The 19,894-nt window shown below is 68.9% G+C and overlaps 1 protein-coding gene across 10 annotated transcripts in view; it reads left to right on the top strand.

Moving 5' to 3' along the window:
- The first annotated feature begins 942 nt into the window (after positions 1-942).
- The window catches only part of ADGRB1 (adhesion G protein-coupled receptor B1), a 79,742-nt gene continuing 60,790 nt past the window's right edge, over positions 943-19,894 (top strand). For 8 of the 10 annotated variants that reach the window (XM_086695465.1, XM_086695469.1, XM_086695468.1 and 5 more), the window contains exons 1-2: positions 943-1,076; positions 14,065-15,049. In XM_086695465.1, coding sequence (XP_086551591.1) covers positions 14,260-15,049 — 790 coding nt within the window. In that variant the 5' untranslated portion in view covers positions 943-1,076; positions 14,065-14,259. Of the gene's footprint in view, positions 1,077-1,537; positions 1,557-8,891; positions 9,008-14,064; positions 15,050-19,894 lie in introns of those variants that run through there. The other 2 variants (XM_086695463.1, XM_086695462.1) reach the window with 2 other exon arrangements.

The raw sequence follows: 19,894 nt of genomic DNA, 5'->3' as shown, positions 1-19,894 counted from the left end.
CCATCCATCCATCCACTCCCATCTATCCATCCACTCACCCATCCACCCACCCATCATTTATCCACCCATCCATCCATCCACCCATCCATTCATCCACCCATCCATCTATCCACTTACCCGCCCAGCCATACACCCACCCATCATCCATCCATCCATCCATCCATCCATCCATCCACCCACCAACCAGGCGGTGACTAGCCACTCCTCGGCTCCTGGAAGAGACAGAGAGCAGAGACCCAACTCTTGGCGTTCCTTCTGCCTGGGGCAGGAGCTGGGCTTTCCTCGGTGTGCGCGCGTGTGTGCATTTTATCCGTACCCCCCCCCCTTATCTCTCTCCCCTCCCCCACACCCCGCCCCCCGCTCGCGCTCCCCTCTAATGTGTGATCTGGAAGCTCTATAAAGCCTGATGTAATCCGTAATGCAGTCTCTGGCTCCCGATTCGGGATCCAGTTTCAGAGAGCAAGAGATTGGGGAGCGCCGGCAGCCCGGTGGGGGGAAGCGGCTCGCCTCTCTCCTCCTCCTTCTCCCCGTCCTCGGCCTCCTCCTCCTCCTCCCCTCGCCGCCCCGCCCCCGGCTCGGCTCGGCTCGCCCCCCCCCCTCAGGAAGGGGAAAAAAGGCGAGAAGAGCGGGGCAGGCGAGAGGAGCGGAGCGGCGGCGGCCGGAGAGGGAGCGGCGGGCGCAGGCGGCGGCGGCGGCGGGCGCGGCGTTGGCGGCGGCCCCGGCGGAGCGAGCGTGGAGCCGGCGAGCCGGGAGCACAGGCGGCCGCGCCGCGTCCTGGCCGGGCCCGGGCCCGCGCGCCCCGCATCGCCTGCAGCCCGGGCATCCGGACCCCCCGGCGCCCGGGGGGCTCCAGCAGGCGGGGGGGAGGGGAGGGGGCCTGCGTGCGCCGGCGGGGGCACCCCGGGGTGCGTCCGGCTAGGCCTGGAGCGGGCCGGGGGCGGCGGCGGCAGGAGGAGCCCCCCCCCCCCTCCTCGGGTCGGGCGCCCGGCTCGGCCGCCGGCGACGCGGGGCGCTCCTGGGGATTTGCAACTCGCCGGATCAAGTCTTCGCCGGCGGTGCCGCTGCTGCTGAGGAAGGTAAGGAAGACTCCGGCCGGGGACCGGGGGCCGGGGGCCGGGGGCGCGGCGAGGGTGGGAGGGGGTCGGGGGAGGGGCGGGCGCCCGGACTTCCTAACTTCGCCGTTTGGGGCTTCGCAGCTCCGAGGTTTGCGCTCGGAGCTCGGGACTTTGGACGCCCCCCCCCCCCAGCCCCCTGCCTCCTCCAGCGGCAGCCAGGGAATCTGGCAGGTCTCTGCGTGCCCGCACCCGGCGGGCTGAGGAGGGGGCGACCCTGGACGTAGGTAGTAGAGGCTCCTTGGCTTTGCTCACCTCCCCCCAGTCCACACACGCAGCCTGGCCAGCCTGGCAGGCTGGGCTGGGGAAGGCATCCCTCCCCGTCACATGCACAGACCCGGGGCAGGCTGGAGAAGGCGTTCCCGTTGTGTCCCCGACACAGACAGATGCTGGCAGGGGTCTTGGGGACCCAGATGTGACCCCTAAGGCCACACATAGACCCAGGTAGGTTGAGGAGAGACACCCCCGTGTGTCCCTCCTTCCCTTCACCACCCTCAGAGCCCCCTACAGACAGTGTAGGGGCCCGAGGTGTCCTCCCCCCACGCAGAGTCCCCGGGCGGCGGTGAGAAGCCTCCAGGCTCCCCCTCAGCCCTCACCCTTAGACCGGTACTGGCTTTGGAGACCCCCGGAGGCTTTCTCCCCCCACCCCAAAGCGGCGGAGGACTACCCTAGTGCCCCCCACCACCCCACCACCTCCCCACCCCCCCAACACAAACGACCTGGCTCTTTCCGTTGTCGTCTTCTTTTCCACTCGCTCGGACAGGCCGCGCGGATAAGCCGCTTCGAACTTTGGGTCTGCCCTGCGCCCTCTCCCTGCGAGGCAGCGAGGCGAGTCGCCCGGCACTCCTCGGTCGGTCCCCATCCCCAGCGAGCAGAGGCCGCCGGCCCTCCGCCACGGCTGCTCTCTCTGGGAGCCGCGCGTAGCTGCCTCGAGGAATGAGCATTGCCCCCTCCTGGGGAGGTTGGGGGCGCCGGGCCCAGCCAGACACCCTCTCCTGGGTCCCTGTGGCCCCCTGGGCCGGGCAACGCGCGCCTCGGGCCTGCCTCGGAGGGGGCGGCGAAGATGAGAATCGCCGGGAGCCAGGCGGCCGGGAGGATGAGTCCGAGGCTGCGGCTCTGAGCCCGGGTCCCTCCGCCGAGCCCCAGCGGCTCCTGCTGGGTCACTTCCCAGGCAGCTCAGAGAGAGAGCCCAGCCTGGCAGCCAGGCCCCGGCCCGCTGGGCACCTTACCCTTCCCACTTTTATTTTGGGCTTCCAAGTTTCTTGGAGCGCGAGGACCCAGGCTGGGACCTGACGAGCCCTAACCCACCCCACCCTAGCACCCTTCCCCGTGTCGCACTCCCCATCACGCCCGGTTCCCCCGGGTCCGGGGCAGGGGTTCCTTAGCTGCAACTCGGGAGGAGTTGAAAGGCGTGAAGGCGCGTGGGAGGGCAGGGGGCGCGCACCCCCGCCCCAGAAGAGCCTCTTGGCGGACGTGTTGGGGAGGTGGCCCGGAGGTCTGCTCTCCCACCCCACCCTCGGGACCCAAGGAGACCGTTGGTGCCCTCCCCCACAGACACAAACACACACCCCCTCTGAGCAGCGGCCGCGCGGGCGGTGGAGTGGGGGGGGGGGGGGAACCGGAGCCTGGGGTCCCTTGTCGCATCCGGGAGGTGATATATGGTTTTTGGGGTCTGGAGCAGCGGCCATGGCGTCTCCTAGAACCCTGAAGACTTCCATTCCCCGGCGACCCCCGCAGCCGAGGAGGCGGCGAAGGAGGTCGAGGGAGGGAGCCGCTCCCTCCCCGACCGCGGGCGATGGAGAAACTCTGCGCCCGGACGCCGGGTGCCGCCGGCTCCGGCTTTGAGTACCCGAGCAAGGTCACGCCGCCGAAGGAGGGGGCGGGGGCTCTCGGGCGCGCCCCCGCCCGCGCAGAGTCGCAGCTCAGGGAGGGGACGTGGGCCGCCCGCCGAGTCACCCGAGCACCCGCCACCCGCGCCCGGCCCCTGGAGGCGGACGTTGCGCGCATTCGGGGATCCCGGAGCGCCCCGCGCCGAGCCCGCCGCCTTCCTCCCCGGCTCGCTCGCTGCTCCTCCGCGCTGCTTTCAGACTTGTTGCGCGTGCATCTGGGGGGCGGGGGACGGCCCGCGAGCCGCGGAGCCCGGGCGGCCGGGGGGCCGAGCCCGAGGCCGGCGGGAATGCGCCCCGGCGGCGCGCGGCTCCGCGGGCGGGCACGGCGCTGGGGGCTCGAGCGGGGCGTTCTCTGCCTCGCACCCCGGAGAAGGGCGCTTGTCCCCGCCGCGCTCCCGCGCGGGGGCGGACACCGGGCGGTTCGCTGCCCTCGGCCTCACGCCGCACTCCGCCGACCCCGGGCGGGGAGCGGACACGGCTAAGTTGCCGAGCCCTCCAGGTCCCTTCCCCTGTCCGCGGGCCCCGGCCCGCCGCGGGCCTCGGCGGCCGCGTCCGTGCAATGGGAGCACGGATTGTGCTCTCGGAGCCCTTCCAGCCGAGGCCCCTGGTGCTCGTCCCGCGATCCAACGCGCTGGGCCCGCAGCGTGCTGGGGCTGCGGCGTCGGGGCCGGCCGGGTCCCGAGGCAGCGGGGCGCCTGCGGACACTCGGCTGCGAGGCCTCGCCGGCAGGCGGCCCCGGCAGGCCCCGGGCGAGCGGCCGCGCGCGGGCCGACTCGCGCGGCGCCTTCGTCCCCTGGCCGGCCCCGCCTCCCGGAGCGGGTCCGGGGACCCGAGCCCGCCCCCTGGGGACAAACTCGCGGCCGGGGCCCGGGCGGCCGGCGCGGGGCTGCGGTGGCGGTGGCAGAGGGCGGCGCGCTGCCCCGGACGGCCGGGAGAGGGCGCCCGCGCCCGCCCGCCGGCCTGCCCGCCCCTTCCGTCTCCTCCGCGCCCGCCCGCGCCCGCCCCATCCTGGGCAGCCCCCGGCCGCCCCGCCCTCCCGCCGGGCGCCCCGCCGCCCGCCCGCCGGGGCCGCTCGCTGGCGTCTCGGGCCGGCCCCGTCACCTGGCTCTTCCCGGCTCGCCCGGCCCCCGTGCCCCGGCGCACGGTGCGCGGCCACGGGCGAGCGTGTTTGTGTCCATGTGCGCCGTGCACGCTGCCCGCATGTGTGTGCAGGCATGCAAACTGTCACATCTGTGTGCGTGGCGCGGTGCGGGTCTGCCGTGAATGTGAGCCCGGATGGCTGTGTTGAAGTGAGCCGCGTTTTACCCTTGGGCGGGCCCCGGGTCGGCTCCGTGCGCAAGAGCTGGGCCGGAGACTAAAGCTCTGTCGTGAAGACCCCGCACCTGGAGGGGTTCGGTAACCCCATTTGTGCCGGCGAACCCACACTCTCCCATTGTCCTCTGGAACCCTCCCACCTCCGGCCTCCCTGGCTGCAGCTGCGCCATAGGGCAGAGCCGTGGTTGCTGGGTAAACACGCATGGCCCGGGGGCCCTCGTGCACACATACACTAAACGTGTGGGTGCCCACGTGTGTACCCTTGCACTGGGGGTGCAGTGAGGGCCGTGAGGAGGGCACGGTCCCCCCCCCCCCCCCCCCCGCAGGATGAGGGCTGACGGGAATCTGGGAGTGAAAAGGCTCTGACAAGCTCTGTGAATCAGCTCTAGACGGTGGAGGATAAGGAGAAGCCTGCAGGCGTCCAGATGTGGGGCTCCCACGGAGGCTGCTGCAAGGAAGCGACGGGCTAATGGGGACCCACAGAAGGGGTGGGTGGGTGGTGGTGAAGGGGAGGGAACAGCCACGCAAAGGCCCTGTGGCAGGCGACAGGACAGCTGCGAGGAACGGACGGGACTTGGAAAGGAGGGTGAATGGCAAGACGGGGGCTGCAGGGGGAGGCGGGCCAGACCTGAGCCCTGGAGGCCTTGGGCCGTGTCCCGGGAGCTGGGGGAGTACCGAGGGGATCTTAAATAGGGGTGGCCCGACCAACGGCGGGGGGCCCCTGCGGGCAGCGGGGTTACAGGAGGCAGAACACGCCTAGTCACGCTAGGTGCCCACACCTGCACTGCAGACCGCAGCCATCGTGACAAAATGCCCACCTCCCTGACCCACCCGAGACCCCCCACGTCATCGTCACGGTGCACAGATCCCATAAAGAAAAGCGCACAGGACGCCCTGGACTCTGGGCCCCACTGTGTTGCTCGACTGTGGGGAAAAGGTTTCAGTCGCACAGTCACCGGGGATGGAGCCTGAGTCCCTCCCCGCAGGGGACAGGTCTTGGCAAGGAGCCCCTACGACCCGCAGAGGGAGCTGAATGCAGACCCCTGGGCTCGGGTCTTCTGACACCAGGTGCTAAGGAGCCTCCCTGCCTCGGTGTTCTCAGCGGGGGGTGCGGGGGGACGCAGTCCTGCTCGCAGGGTGAGGCAAAGACGAGCTCAGGGACAAAGTGTGCTACGGGGGCACATCTGTCCCGCTCTGCCCCCGCCTCCCCTGTCCCCCTTCTCCGTAGGGACCCTTGCCTCGTAATTAAAGAAGCACCAAGGGCTAGGGAGCAAATAGGAGTCTCCGTCTTGCCCCCAAACGCAGGTCCTCTGCCCCGAGTGACCCCGTTAGTGACTCCCTGTTGTCTTTCCAGAATGCTCTGTGCTTCGGCAGGACAACTGCCTATGTCTTGCATGGGCAAGCGGAAGTGTTCAGTGTACATCATGGGCACCCGGCTCACCCGCCATGCCCCGACACCCCGCCCCCTACGCCCCCACACCCCCACTGCCAGTTATAACCTTTGGCACCTCCGTTATCTTTGTTCTCGTCCTGCCACCCGTCTTCCAGCCCGTCGATCTCTGTGGCCCCAGCAACCACTAGAAGCCAGGAGAGGCTCCAAGGCAGGCACTGGAGTTGAGCCCCAGCCCAGGCAGTTTTGGGGGGGCTGGCTGCCGATTTTGGGGTGCTGTCTCAGGGCTGAAGGTCTTTGAGGCGGAGACGCCGAGGGCTGGTGGGCAGGGCCACCCAGGGATGGCCTGGTCTCACCACTGACCTCCACCCAGATGGGGGGGGGGTGTGGAGAGAGCACCAGGCCCCACCCTCTGAAGCCTGTGCCTCCGTCCACCCCCACCCCCACCCCCACCCCCCTTTAAGGCTTGAGCCTGCAAGGGAGTTGATGGCCCCAACCTCCCTCCCGCGTGGCAAGGTGACTTTGGAGCAGCCGCTTCTCTGAGACTTGGTGACTCAGGGCTGGGAGCCTCGCCGCCCTGTGCCCCAGAGAGCCTAGAACTGCAGAAGGCAGGGCAGCCTCGGGGCTGTCGAGGGCAGGACTTGGTACGGACCTGATCCGGCTGGGGGGTGACATCTGGTGCCCTGGGAAAGGCATGTGACCATGGCTGCAAGACCTGAATGGAAAGGAGAGGGAATCAGCAGGCGGGAGAGCGCGTCTTCTGCCACCCCTGCCCCTGCTCCCGGCTGGACCCGCCCCTGGTCCCCACCTCACACGTGGCGCCTCCAGAAGCCCTTTGTGGACAGCAGCACGTCCACTAGCACACCCACGCCTGCACACGCACACACACCTGCACGCGGTCCACTCACGCCACACGCACACGCTCCCTCACCCGCACGAAGCCCCCCCCACTTGTCCTCGGACATGCACTCCCTCCTACACCGTGTGCACATGTAGGTACACTCCCGCCCTGCACCCACACCCGCTCCTCAGCACCCGGCCTGTCCATCCGTGGGCCCCACCGTCCTGCTCGGGGCCGGGGGTGGGGGGGCACCGCGTCTGCTTGCTCCCGCCTCCCTCCAGAGCTGGGGGACCGTGGGCAGAGGTGGTGACCTTGAGCCCGGGCCCCACCCTCGCTGGCCGTCCTTCTCCTCAGCTGCCCCCCACAGAGGGGAGAGGTCACCCCGTGGGTGTCGGGGGAGGCCCCGGGTGCAGCCTCCAGCTGGGGGAGCCTTTGCTCCTCTGAGCAGTGGGACGGGACGGTCAGCCTTGCCACCCCAGCTGTGCTGTTGGAGCAGGTACAGGGGACTTTGGGAGCCGGAGGACCTCGATTCCACGAAGCAGGTGCAGGCTAAGTGCCGGTCGCTGCTCGCCCCCCGCTCCCCCCTCGCAAGCGGTCAGGAACTCTGCTGACGCCACCCAGTCGGGCCGCCCGCGATGCCCTGGAGCCTCAGCACAGAGCAGCCCCAGGGTCTAGGTGTGCCCCCCGGGCCCCTTCCTGACCCCCTCTTCCGACCTTCCTGCTGTCCCCTTGCCCTCTCCCATGCGACCTTGGGCAGGTGACCTCGGACGACCCCTCCCTCTGGAGACCCGGGGAGCACAGATCCCGGTGTGGGGTGTGGATCGGGGCATCACTCACAGGCCCGCAGCCGGGGGGCCAGGGCAGCCTCGGGGCTCAGCGGCTCCCCCCGGGGCGCCAAGCCGGCGGACCCTGAGAGGAGAGCACAGTCAGTCACCCCCTCCTCGTGAGAGTCCCCCACCCCCACCCTGGGACCTATGTCGTCGCTTCCCCGCTTAGGGCTGTCTCCGGGAGAGGCTGGCTGTGTGCACGCACATGCTACTGCACGCTTGCGCCTGCGTGCCTGGGTGCGTGCGCGCTTGGGGTGCAGGACACGCCCACTCTGGGGAGGGCCCGGCAGGCGGCAGGCGCAGGTGAGGCCCTCGTGCGCAGGCCGCTTCGGTGTCCTGGAGGAGTGCTCCCCAGGCCGGGCCGGCCAGGAACGGGGGCGGAGCTCCTGGCGCCGGCGGCGTGGCTTCGAGGCCTGCAAGGGGTTTGGGGTGATGGGATTCTGGGCAAGAGGAGGCGTGACAAGGCCCGTCAGGGAGCTGGCCCCCAGCTCCAGGCCCCAGCTCCTGAGCTACCCTTGGTGCGGGGAGTCCGTCAGCCTCCCTTGTGAAATACGGGTGAAGACCGCCTCGCCGTCGTGGGGCTGCGGGGCGGGGGGGGGGGGGGGGGGGGGCTGCGGCCGAGCCACACAGGGTTCCCCCCTCCCAGCCCCCAGCAGCGGCCCTTCGGGTGGTGGGGGGCCTTTCTCTCTTCTCTTGGGCAGACTCCCCGCCACGGCACCTGTGCCCAGGCAGGGGCGCAAGGGAAGGGGGCTTCCTGAGGGGCCGGGCCGGCAGGCGTGGTGATGCGGCGGGCCTCTCGGGCCGGTTCCCCCCCGCGGCCCTGTAGTGGCGCCTCCCTGCTCTGCCCCTACCTCTCTGCTGAGTGCGGTATGACCTGGGGGCTCCTCGGGGCAGGCGTGGGACTCCCCGCAGGTGAGCAGAGGGGTTCAGGGGAGCCCGGTCCGCACAGGCTAGGAGCACGAACACACGGTGACTGTGGGGTGGGGAGCCACGTTCTCACGCCCCACCTGCGTCTGTGCTCACGGACAGAGGCCCCTCGTCCTGGGTTGTCCTGGATCTACGCCCACCCCCCCCACTCCCAGAGCCCACGAGGCCCCCTGGGGCCCAGGCTGCCACTGCCCCGGGAGGGATCCGTAGGGGTCCCTGGGCTCCCTGGGCAGGGAGGGCAGGCTGCGTGGGCAGGGGCGGTCTCGCGTCCCCGGACGGCCTCATCTGCTTGCTCTCCCGGCCCCTGCCTGCCAGCCAGCCCCTGGGCTGTCCTCGGTGCTGAGGGCGCCCACCCCACCCCTCCCCCAGCGCAGCCTTTTCCCAGGACACACAGGCAGGCACTGTTCAGGGGGCCGGGCAGGACAACAGAGTGCCTTTTGTGGCTGGCATCTGGGGATGCCATTGGCGGCCTGGGGTGGGTGGGGAGGGGATGTGGAGGCAGGGCCCGGGGTGGGTCTGCGTGTGTGCACCGGGCCTTGCGGGGGAGGGCGCTGAGCCTGGGGAGGAGGGTGGGACAGACTGGAGTGGGGCTGGAGAATCATAGCGCCCGAGGGAGCGGGGAAACCAAGGCACCCAGGGCTTCTGATGTCGGGGCGGGGGCACCGCTGGCCTGCCTGTGCAGGGAGACATCTGGGACGGTGTGGCAGGTGGGCGCAGGATCCTCGGCTGACGGTGACCCTGCGAGCCTCACGGGGGGCTTGGTTCTGCTCCTACCTCACGACGGGGCTGTGACATCCAACAAGGGGCTCCCGTGGAGCTCAGGCCAGTCCCAGCCTGTGGTCGGGACTCGGAAACTGGCGGGGACTCTTAGGGGTCCTCCTCGGCTGACCCCCAGCTTCCCGTGCCCGCCCGGCTCGCTCTCAGTCCCTCACCCGCACGGTCATCCACCTCCCGTCCCAGCAGCCTCCACCCTGCGACCCTGCTCAGACACCCACAGGGCTCCCTGGCCCCCATCCCGAGGCCAGCCCCCGGGCCTCTGGGAGGCCTTGCGACGACGGGCCGGGGCTGAGGCGGGCCTCAGAGTGGGGGCCGGACACCGGGAGGAACTTTCTGGCAGCAAGGGCAGTTTGGTTAGTTTCCCTCACGCAGGAACCAGGGGGGCTTGGGCGTGAGTCGTCGCTGTCCCTGGGAGCCTGAGGGGGGCAGTGGGCAACAAAAGCCTCAGTGACCCAGGCCGGGATCGGAGGACAAGTGGCCTGTGTCTGGGGAGGAGACAGTGCCCTGGGAGAGACTGTGAGCGTTCACGGAAAGGAGTGACCTGTGGCCACACGAGAGCCCATCGCTGGGGACGGCCAGAGACCCCCAGAGCCTCGCTTTCGGCCAGCGGAGGCCCGGGTGCCAGGTGAGGCTGGGGTGGGGGCCTGAGCCAGCCCGGGGACACACAGTGGAGGTGCTGCCAGAGACACCGGCCGTCCACCCCGCTCGGCCCTCCTTCTCAGGGGCCCTTGGGCCCCCCGGGGCTCTGGCCCGGCCACGGGGCGCTCCCTAAATGGTCCCCTCCGGGCAAGCCCTCCCGTCCCAGCTCTGGTGTCCACCCCACGGCCCCTCACGTCCCAGTGAGCACACACTGAGCCCGGCTCTCTTCTTGCCGTGTGTCCTTGTGCAAGCATGCTACACGTGTGCGTGCACGCAGACACGCGCACACATCCAGAGACACGCGTGCACACAGTCACGCGTGTGCTCACGAATACGGGGAAACATCTGCGCCCAGGTGCACGTGTAGCCACGCGTATTCACACACGCACACGTGTGTGCACGCATCCGCCCCTCATCTCAGTGAGGGCCCCCACCGCCCATGGCTCACTTGCCCAACCTGGAAGCCTGGTCGTCTCTGAGACCCTGGCTCCCCCCGCCCCCCCCCCCCCCAGATCCCACACAGGCCACATCCTCGGCTCTCCCTGCCTGTACCCACCCGCAGCGGTCAGAGGGACCCCGGAATGAAGTCAGATCAGGCCCTGCCCCCACTTGTCCCAGGACCCCTCCCAGACGCTGTCCCCTCCCTCCAGGACCCCACCCCGAGTGCCAGGTACCCCCCCCCCCCCCCCCGCCGTATGCCCCTACCCTGTCTCAGCACCAACTGCCCCGGCCTGGGAGGGACTTGACCTGTCCTCCACCATGGCTATGTGACCTGGGGCCTGACACCAAGCCTGCCCGGCGCTCTGCCTGCCTGGGCCTGCCTTGGTGCAAGGAGCCTCAGAGGGGAGGGGCCTCCGAGCCATTTTTCCGAGGCCTCGTTGGGGGTCAGGTAGGTAGTTAATGAGGATAAAGGAGGCTCATCTGGCCAGAAAGGCCTTGTGAGCCGCTTGGGGATGGGGCGTGGAGAGGCAGGGGGACAGCGCGCACTGGCAGGTGCAGGGGCCATCCACAGTGGCAGCCCGGGCCTCCTGCCCAGCTCCGCCCTGCGACCCAGCCGGGAGAAGCGAGGCCGGGCTGGTGTCCTCATAGCCGGCACAGCCTTTCCCGACGCCCAGGGCGTGGATGGAGCAGTTGGAGTCAGAGATGTTCTAGAGGACGCCCACTGCTTCCCACCTGACGGCCCTTGGGGTCCCCCCTTTGGAGCCCCAGAGCTCCATAGGAGCCCTGTTTGAGAACCCCATGGCTGAACACTCACAGGCCATCTTCCAGCCCTGGTAGTCTGTTGAAGGCCCGCTTCGGGGCCTCGGTCTCGGGACGCCGCCGCCTGGAAGGGCTCTGAGCTCTGCCCTGACCTGCCCTTACCACACACTCACCCCTGCACTTGCCACCTCAGTGTCCAGGCCGGAAGTGTCCCCTCCACATCCCATGCCCCAGCTGGCCACTGGGGCCTCTCTGTCCTATCTCCTGAGCATCTTCCCCCTCCCTCCCCACAACCACCCCCTGCCCCACCGTGCCTCCCTTGCCTCCCCCCGAGGCCCACTCCCCCCACCATGGGCCACCGGGCTGCCCTCGTGAGGGACCCTTCTGATTGGAGCGCTGTCCTGCTTCTAACCCCGCTGCCACCTCTGTCCTGCCACGCGGGATGCTGCAGGGGGGCCTCCGCCCCCGGGAGGTGCTCCGGTTGTGGAGTGAGCCAGTGACCAGGAGGGCTGGCCGGGAGACATGCCAGGAGGACCTCAGCGTGGCCTGGGACGGGAGCAGGCTTAGGTCCGGTCCGGCCCGCCCCAGGGCAGTGCTGGGCGGTGCAGAGGGCACCAGCTCTGACTGGCAGACTTGGGTTTGGATCCTGGCTCTGGCGTTCAGCACCTACCGGCCCCCACCAAGACACGGCTCCTCTGTGGTCCCAAATATGCCATCTGCAAAATGGAGCCCTAACAGGTGCCCCTGGGGTGGCTGCTGTAGATGCGACGGCCTGGCACAGGACGGGGTTCACCAGAATGCCGAGTCCTCCTGGAGGCGCGGAAGGCGGGGGCTGTGCTCTCACCCGCAGCCCCATGGCTGACCGTTCTCCAGAGGGGCTGGCTGAGGCCCTGGAGAACTCGCGCCCGGCACAGGCCCTCAGTGGTTGGTGCTTGTGTACGTCACCTCCTGTACCTGCTCCTGGCCCCCCAGGTCCCCCAGAACCAGCCCCTCTTCCGAGCGTCCCCCCCCTCCCTCTCCACCACCGTCCCCTGCACCAGCCTGCCTCCCTTACCTCCCCCCGAGGCCCCGAGGGAGTGTCCGGGCCGGAGAGGGGACACAGGTGACGTGGGCCCTCACGTGGGTCATTTCAGACCACGCAGGCCTCCTGGGGGTAGTGATGGGGCGCAGCAAGGTGAGCATTAAGCTGGGATCAGTGCCGACATTGTTCTGGGACTGGGGCTAAGTCCCCTGGACCCTCTGGGCGTTAGGGAGAGTCTGTCCCAGGGCCGGGGACTGGCTTCCACATTAGGTCCCAGCCCGGGACTTGGGTGGGGGGGGGGTGCAAGTGGGGCTCAGATGAGGTTTTGGAACACACGGCCACCCCTCTGCAACAAGATGGCGGGGACCTCCCAAGTCTGGGATTGGCTGTAGGACCCTGCCATGGCCTGTCCGTCCCCGTAACGTGGGGGCAGGTGGCCAGGGCAAGCGGGCTCTGCTATGCCCACATCCAGGGCTGGCCCCAGGCGGTCTAGAGGTGGGACGAGGGTCTTCCCAGAGGTGAGGTCTAAGTTCAGCGTCTGCTCAGCCCTGCCCACAGGTGCCAGGATGAGAAGTTTGGGAATTCCCTCCTCAGGGCACCTGAATGTGTGCCACTAAAGAGCCCTGGGGGGCCGGGTTTGGCCCAGCTCCCCCTGGTGACCCAGGACCTCACTCTCCCCTCCTCCCCCTTGCCTCCTGCCCCAAACATGGGTAAACCCCCAGGTCTAGATCTTACTCTCTTGCTGAGACAGTGAGGCTTCTCCCCCATTATACAGATGAGGAAACTGAGGCTAGGGGGTGAGGACTGCCCGAGGCCACATAGCCACAAAGGGGCTGCCAGTCCTCTCAGGGCCCAAGGCCACCTGTGCCCAGCTCCCCGATCCGCCAACAGCCCACGCAGGAAGGACGCTGGGCAGCAGGAAGTGGCGAGTCCCTGGGGGCAGGCGGCCGTCATGTGCAAGGTCTGCATAGCGGAGGCCACGGGCACCAGGAGGCCCAGCAGCCAGGGGTGGGGGGGTTGGGGGGGGGCTGCTGTCTTCCTCACCCACCGGCTCAGTGGCTGCATGGGGCCGGCGCCTGGCCCAGCTAGCAGCCCGGGGATGGTTGGGGAAAGTGAGGCCCGGAAGCAGAAGGAACCCACCGGGGTCCACATGGTGGCAGGTCCAGCAGGGTCACCGTCCTTTTCTGAGCCCTGGGTGGCTCCGCTGTGTCCCTGCTCCAATGGGCTGGCAGCTGCGTCCCCTTCCCCCAGGAGTGAGGGGGCGACACACAGCCGGCACCTTCTCTCCCAGAGCAGGGGAGGGGACCCAGCGGCACAAGGCTGGGGCCGCGAAGGGGTTCAGGTGTGGGTTTTCCCGCCTCTCACTGTGACCTCCTGCGAGCCACTTACCCTCTCAGCCCCGGTGTCCTCGTCGTGAAGTGGAGGGGTGGGTCACAAAGAAAGGGTGAGGGAAGGGGTTAGTGTAGGCCGAGGCCTGGATGTGTGCGGTTCTGGGTGACTCCGTGCCCAGCCCTGCCTTCCTAGAGCCGCGGGCCCAGGGGCCAGTGGGTCCCAGAGGGGGAGGAAGACTGCCTGAGAGGCGGCAGTGACCCCCATCACACTGTCACAGGGTCTGCGCTCCCACTGCCGGGGGATGGCCAGAATGACCTCTCCCCTTCCCCTTCTGTGAGGATTGCACTCTCCTCCCTGACGGGCAGGGACTAGGGAGGAGGAAGGACACAGAGAGAGGAGACCGATGAGGGAGACGGCCAGGAGAGAGCGCCCAGCCCCCCACCACAGGGCCAGGGAGAGACACAGAGGCCCATGGGCCGAGTGGCCGCCGTGGCCATGATGGCGTGAGCAAGCAGGCAGCCCCGGGACCCGCAGGGGCCACGCGTGGCCAGTTTGAGCCGGGCGGGCCCGGCCCAGGCCTCCGGGGCCCCGGGGCCCCGGGCCCCGGCCGGGGGCTGCCCACCGCTCCCTGCTCAGGCCCAGCTGGAGGAGGAGGCCACCGTCCCCCTGCAGCAGGTGGACACGTTGGCGGGTTGCAGGCACGGCCCCCCAGTGCCCAGAATCCCAGCCTCCCCAGGGCAGGGGGGCGGGGGGGGGGCGTGGCCTCACACCGTCCCTCTTCTCCTCTTCTTCCAGCTGCTGCTGAGGGCCACAGGCCAGCGTCGGGGCCCTGAACCTTAGGTCGTCCGGAGCCTTCTCCCGCCCCTGCTCGGAGCCCCCGCCCCCGGCTCCCGCCAGCCCAGCCCCGCCGTCGCCGGACCCTGGCATGTCAAGGCCTGGCCTGCGCCTGCCTGCCCAGCCCGCGGAACCCCGGCGGCCCCGCGAGCTAGGATGAGGGGCCAGGCCGCCGCCCCGGGGCCCCTCCGGACCCTCTGCCCGTCGCTGCTGCTGCTGCTGCTGCTGCTGCTGGGGCGCTGGGCGCGGGCGGCCGCGGGGGCGGACGCGGGGCCCGGGGCCGAGCCGTGCGCCACGCTGGTGCAGGGCAAGTTCTTCGGGTACTTCCAGGCGGCCGCCGTGTTCCCGGCCAACGCCTCGCGCTGCTCCTGGACCCTGCGCAACCCGGACCCGCGGCGCTACACGCTCTACATGAAGGTGGCCAAGGCGCCCGCGCCCTGCGGCGGCCCCGGCCGCGTCCGCACCTACCAGTTCGACTCCTTCCTGGAGTCCACCCGCACCTACCTGGGCGTGGAGAGCTTCGACGAGGTGCTGCAGCTCTGCGACCCCTCGGCGCCCCTGGCCTTCCTGCAGGCCAGCAAGCAGTTCCTGCAGATGCTGCGCCAGCAGCCGCCCCGCGAGCGGGGCCCCGGGCTGCCGGCCACGCCCCAGAGCCCCGGCGACGACTTCTCCGTGGAGTACCTGGTCGTGGGCAACCGCAACCCCAGCCGGGCCGCCTGCCAGATGCTGTGCCGCTGGCTGGACGCCTGTCTGGCCGGCAGCCGCAGCTCCCACCCCTGCGGCATCATGCAGACCCCCTGCGCCTGCCTGGGCGGCGACACCGGCGACCCTGCCTCTGGCTCCCTGACCCCCCGAGGGGACGTCTGCCTGAGGGACGGCGTGGCCGGCGGCCCCGAGAACTGCCTCACCAGCCTGACCCAGGATCGGGGCGGGGACGGCGTGCCAGGTGAGTGGCCCGGTGGGAGAGGGCTGGCTGTCTGGGCACAGGGTGGTGGGAGAGGGTCCCCTCTGCGGGGTGCGGCCCCGGCCACCTGCCCCTGGGCAGCCCCCTCCCCCCGGGGAAGCCAAGCGCTGAGGGCAGGCGACCTGAGGTGTTCGCCACCGGCCCCGGAGGTGCGTGCTGAGCGCCAGTGAAGGACCGAACCGAACCGCGGACGAAGGAGCTTTAACTCCTGGCTGGGGGAGGGGCCTCCCGTTGTGGCAGGCAGACGACGCTATGGGGCCAGTAGGCCCGGGGCCGGGGTCTGCGGGGGCCCCTCGGGCTGCGGGCCGCGTGGAGAAGTGGGCCGGGCGGGCCCTTTGGAGTTGCGGCCAGGGGACGAGGTTTGGGGATCGCGTGCGTTTCGGCGGCACAGATCATTCACCCAGCAGCTGGTTACCGCGCTCGCAAGGTGTCCAGGCGCCAGGGACACGCCGTGACAAAAAACAACCACAAAGACCCGCTGTTGTGAGGCTGCGGCGGGGGGGGGGGGGGGGGGGGGGGGGGAGGGGAAGGTGCCAGGCAGCAACAGGGGAGGGCGTCTTGGGAAACGGCGCAGGGGAAGGGTCCCCGGCGGGGTGGGGCCTCTGTTTCGCCTGGAGGTCAGGGTCACCTGCACCAGGGGACCGTGTCGCCGTGGGGGTGGGAAGGGCAGTGAAAGCCCAGGACGGGCAGGGCAGAGGCCGGAAGTGGATGGTGCCGGGGTGCCCGGCACAGCTGTCGGGGCGTCCTGTGTGACTGTCGGCCCTCGGAGAGATGGGGCCCGAGCGGAAGATGTGGCAAGGGGGACGGAGGTGGGTGGGGCTCGGTGGGCAGCGGGCAGGAGGTCAGTCCTGTGTGCGCTTGGTGGTCGAGAACCCCTGGCGGGCTGCCCGGGGTTTCCTGGGCGCCCCTGGGAGGCTGGAGCAGCAGGGGGCAGCCCGCCTCAGACCTCGGGGCTGCCAGCGGAATACAGGGGCTGGGCATCCAGGGGCCAGGCCTGGCTGGGTGTTCCACGCTGGGTGGGTCACTGCGGGGCCGGGTGACGTTGTCCAGGGCCCTTAGCCAATGAGGTCAACGCCCTACTCGGAACAGGGTCTTTAAAGGCAGAAAAGAAGCCCCAAAGGGTTCCAATCATGGTCCCGGCTGTAGATTCCAGAAACCTCCGTGAAGCCGTGAGCACAACTGGAGAGGAGCAGGGGAAGGGGGGCAGGCCAGCGCCTCTCCAGTGGCCTCAGGAGGAGGCAGGCACAGCCCCCGGGGGCAGGGGCAGACGGGGTGTTCAGGAATCCAGCAGAAAGCCGTGGGGTAGGAGTCTGGAAGGGCTGATCAAATGTAGGTCACTGTGACCTTGGCTTGGGCAGCTTCTGAGGCGTGGCAGGATGGGAGTGGTCCTCAGGGGACCCGGAGGAACAGAGCGGCCGGGCAGCGGCTGGTTTGGGAAGTGGGAGGACCAGCGAGGGCCGGGTCACCCCCCGCGGCCATGTCCCCCCTGAAGGACTGCTGTGCCACATGGGGTATGACGGCCCCAGGGCCTGGCACCTGGGCGAAAGAGCTGGTCTCTGTTAGCATCGAGGGGCTTGAAGCAGAAGAGTGACACAGGCTGATGGTCCTAGGCTGTAAATGCAGAAGAGCGTTGGAACTGGGCAGGGGGAGCCGGGGACGGGGAGGCAGCTGGGCCGGCACCCAGGAGGGAGCTGACACTGGCCTGGGGGGGGGGGGGGCAGGGCAGCAGCAGGGTGGGAGGATGCCGGTCTGGGGTGGGGGGGGCTAGGAGCAGGATTTGGGGAAGGAGGTGGCTAGACACCCCACCCCCACCCCCCAGATTCCCAGCTAGGAATGAGGACATCAGCCGGGTTGGGGAAGCACTGGGTGGAGACACAGTGGGGAGGAAGATCCAGAGGTCAGAGTGGACTTCAGGGTGGGATGCCCGGGGGTCTCCCGGGTGGGGCTGCATCTGAGTGGGGCACTCTGGGGCCTGGAGCACAGGGCCGGGTCAGCCTGACCCGAGCACGCTGTGAGTCCTGGGCCAATCCCAGCAACTGTCAGCCCCTCAGGCCCCTTGTCTTTAAAACGGAAACAGCGAAACTAATCCTTCCTGGACGGCACGAGGGATGACACCTAGGAGGAAGTGCGTCTAAGCCAAAACGATGGCAGCGATGCGGCCGAGGCCTCGGGTTCATCACTAGGTGGGAGACAGAGGGCTCGGGGGCAAAGAGGCAGACAGGAGGAGGAGGGCGCTTGGGGCGGGGGGCTTGCCCACAGATTCCGGGAAAGGGAACGTTGGGAGGTGGTGCTCAGAGGACGGTAGGAAGGTGGGGGTGCACGCGCGTGTTTTGAGCCGGGCTCTGCGCAGGGCTGATTTCAGCGCTTTTGACAAAGCTCAGCGCGGGGGGCTGTGTGGCAGGGGCTGGCGGTCTTGTGGGAAGGCGATGTGGACTGTGTGTGGGCTGGGACTGCCCGCCACGTGGACGGGGCGGCGGGGGGCTCATCTGCACTGGGCAAGGTGGGCCAGACGGTGGCCACCCAGGCCCAGAGATAGCTCGGACCCCAGTGCCTGTCCCCCGGATCCAGAGGGCCCTGATACTTCTGGGACTTTGGGAGTAAAAGTCATCTTAGTAGTAACAGCAGCCACGTCTTGAGGGTTTCCTCTGTGCCGGAAGCATCCACGTATTAACGAGGTTACTTCCTCTAGCAGCTGGTCAGATAGGCCCACCGAAGCACCCTCCTGCCCCAGGGCCTTTGCACTGGCCATCCCCTCTGCCTGGAACACTCTTCCCCAGATCCCCTCGGGGCTCCCTCCCTCAAGTCCTTGCTCAGACATCACCTTCTCAACAAACCCTGACCGTGCTGTGTAAAGTGGCAGCAGCCAGAGCCCCCCTTTCCGCCCCCAGACACTGTGTCTCTTTCTCTGTCCACAGCGCACTGAGAATTTCCTCTATTTGTTAGGTCCGCGCCCCCTTCTCTGTCCCTGCCGGGTTGTAAGCACCACAGGGCAGGGTGTGTGCCTGCGTGGTCATCCACGTAACCCCCGGCACGTGGAACAGCACCGGGCCCGCAGCAGGCACCTGATGAGCGCTGGTGAATTGGAATAAGGCACAGAGATGTTGAGGCAGCAGCCGGGGTCACACAGCTTGTAAGGGGTAGGCTGACGTCAGAGCCGGCTTATGGCTTCCTGGTGGTCCGCCCGGGGGCTTCGCCCACAATAATCTCTTCTGGGAGGGCCGCGTGCGCACGTGTGGGGGCGCTTGGACCAGGAGGTACAGCGATCACTCAAGGCCTGCAGCCGAGCTGGGCAGGTGCCAGACCCCAGATCTCGTCTGCTGAGCCTGGTGCCCAGGGAGCTTCGCCCCCTCACGCTGGCCAGGGGAGGCTGGGACAGGCACGTCCTCTCCATCTGCACCCCAAGAAGGCGGTGCACGGCTGAGCTGCGAGCGAGCAGGCGGCCTGGCCAGCCCGTGGCCCATTTTCAGCCCTCCCCCAGCCTGGCCTGTCCAAACGCCACATGGCCACGTCACGCCTCCGACCCGGTGAGCGTTCCTCAGGCCAGAGCAGCTGTCCCCTCTCCTCCCTGCTGCCGGCCGGCTGCCCGCCTGGCCACCGCTTTGCGGGGTCTCTCAGGCAGGGCCGCTCCCGTGTCCCGTGTCCCCGTCTCTTTCCCACAGTCTCTCTGTGCGCTTTTCCACCTCTGGTGAGATGGGGCCGTTTCTCTCAAGGGCTGTTTTAAATATTCATGTTTTAATTAAAGAATTTTATTGCAGAAGCGACATGCAAGATAATGAAAGAGCAGCAATCCTGGGGGCTGGGAGCAAGCGTGTGTGTGTGTGTCCGTGTCCCTGTGTGTGTCCCTGTGTGCGCGTGTGCGTGCGCCCCGCCTCCGTGCGCCCGCGCAGGCCGGGGCTGTCGGGCTGGAACGGGAGTGGGGTCCAGGCGCGCAGGTCGGGGCCGTGTGCGGGCGCCAGAAGACTGAGGCGCTGGGCAGAGGAGCCAGACCCGCCCAAGGCCACGCGGCCCTGCCTCCAGGCCTGTCACGCTCAGCTGGGGTGGCCCCTGCCGTGGCACACATGACCCCTGCAGGGCACGGGAGTCGTCCCAACCCTAAGTTCGGTCCGCCCCGACTTCCCTTGGGAAGAAGTGTCTGGAGCCCCTCTCTGGGGTCCACAGGCTACAGAAGGAGGCTGGGTGTGGGATTCGGGTGCAAGAAAGGGGTCCCCAGATGTCTCTGGAGGTCGGGGGGTGGCAGGGACAGTGCACAAGGGCCAGTTGATAAAACTCTGGGAAAACAAGGTTTCAGGCCCCGTCGTAGACAATGCCCATTCCAGATGGAACAGCAGGACGAGCCCCCCTGAGGCCAGAGCCCCCCCCCCCCAATGCTCCCCCGGCCCAGGACGCCAGGGATGCCTAGCGGTACGGCCCTGCTTGGGTCCCATGTCCCGGAAAGATGGCGAGACGGGGGTCCGTCGGACTCGGGAGTGTGTCCAGGCCACGCAGCGCCAAAGGGCAGAGCTGGGGCTCGGCCACCAGGCTTTTCACAGGACACCCTTCCCGGGACAGGGGACGCCTGCCTGACCGCGAGAGAGAAGCAACGAGAAAGCATGTAACCCTGCAGCTGCGGCCAAGCCGGCCACCTAGGCAAGCCTCAGCTTCCCTTCTGTGATCCGGGTTGAGACGAACCGGGTCTGTGCGAGGCTAAAGGAGGTGGTGCCTCTAGCGCACGTGCTTGGAGGAGCCCTCCTGTCCCTACCCGGGGAGTGGCCCGTGGGCACGGCTCTCAGCCCCGTCCTGAGGCCTGATGGCACCTGCCGCAGTGCGGTGGGCTGCTGGCCCCTCGGG

Source organism: Puma concolor, chromosome F2 (genome assembly GCF_028749965.1).
Source record: "Puma concolor isolate L17-30 chromosome F2, mPumCon1.1.hap2, whole genome shotgun sequence".
Classification (NCBI taxonomy): domain Eukaryota; kingdom Metazoa; phylum Chordata; class Mammalia; order Carnivora; family Felidae; genus Puma; species Puma concolor.
This window is presented reverse-complemented; position numbering and strand designations above follow the sequence as displayed.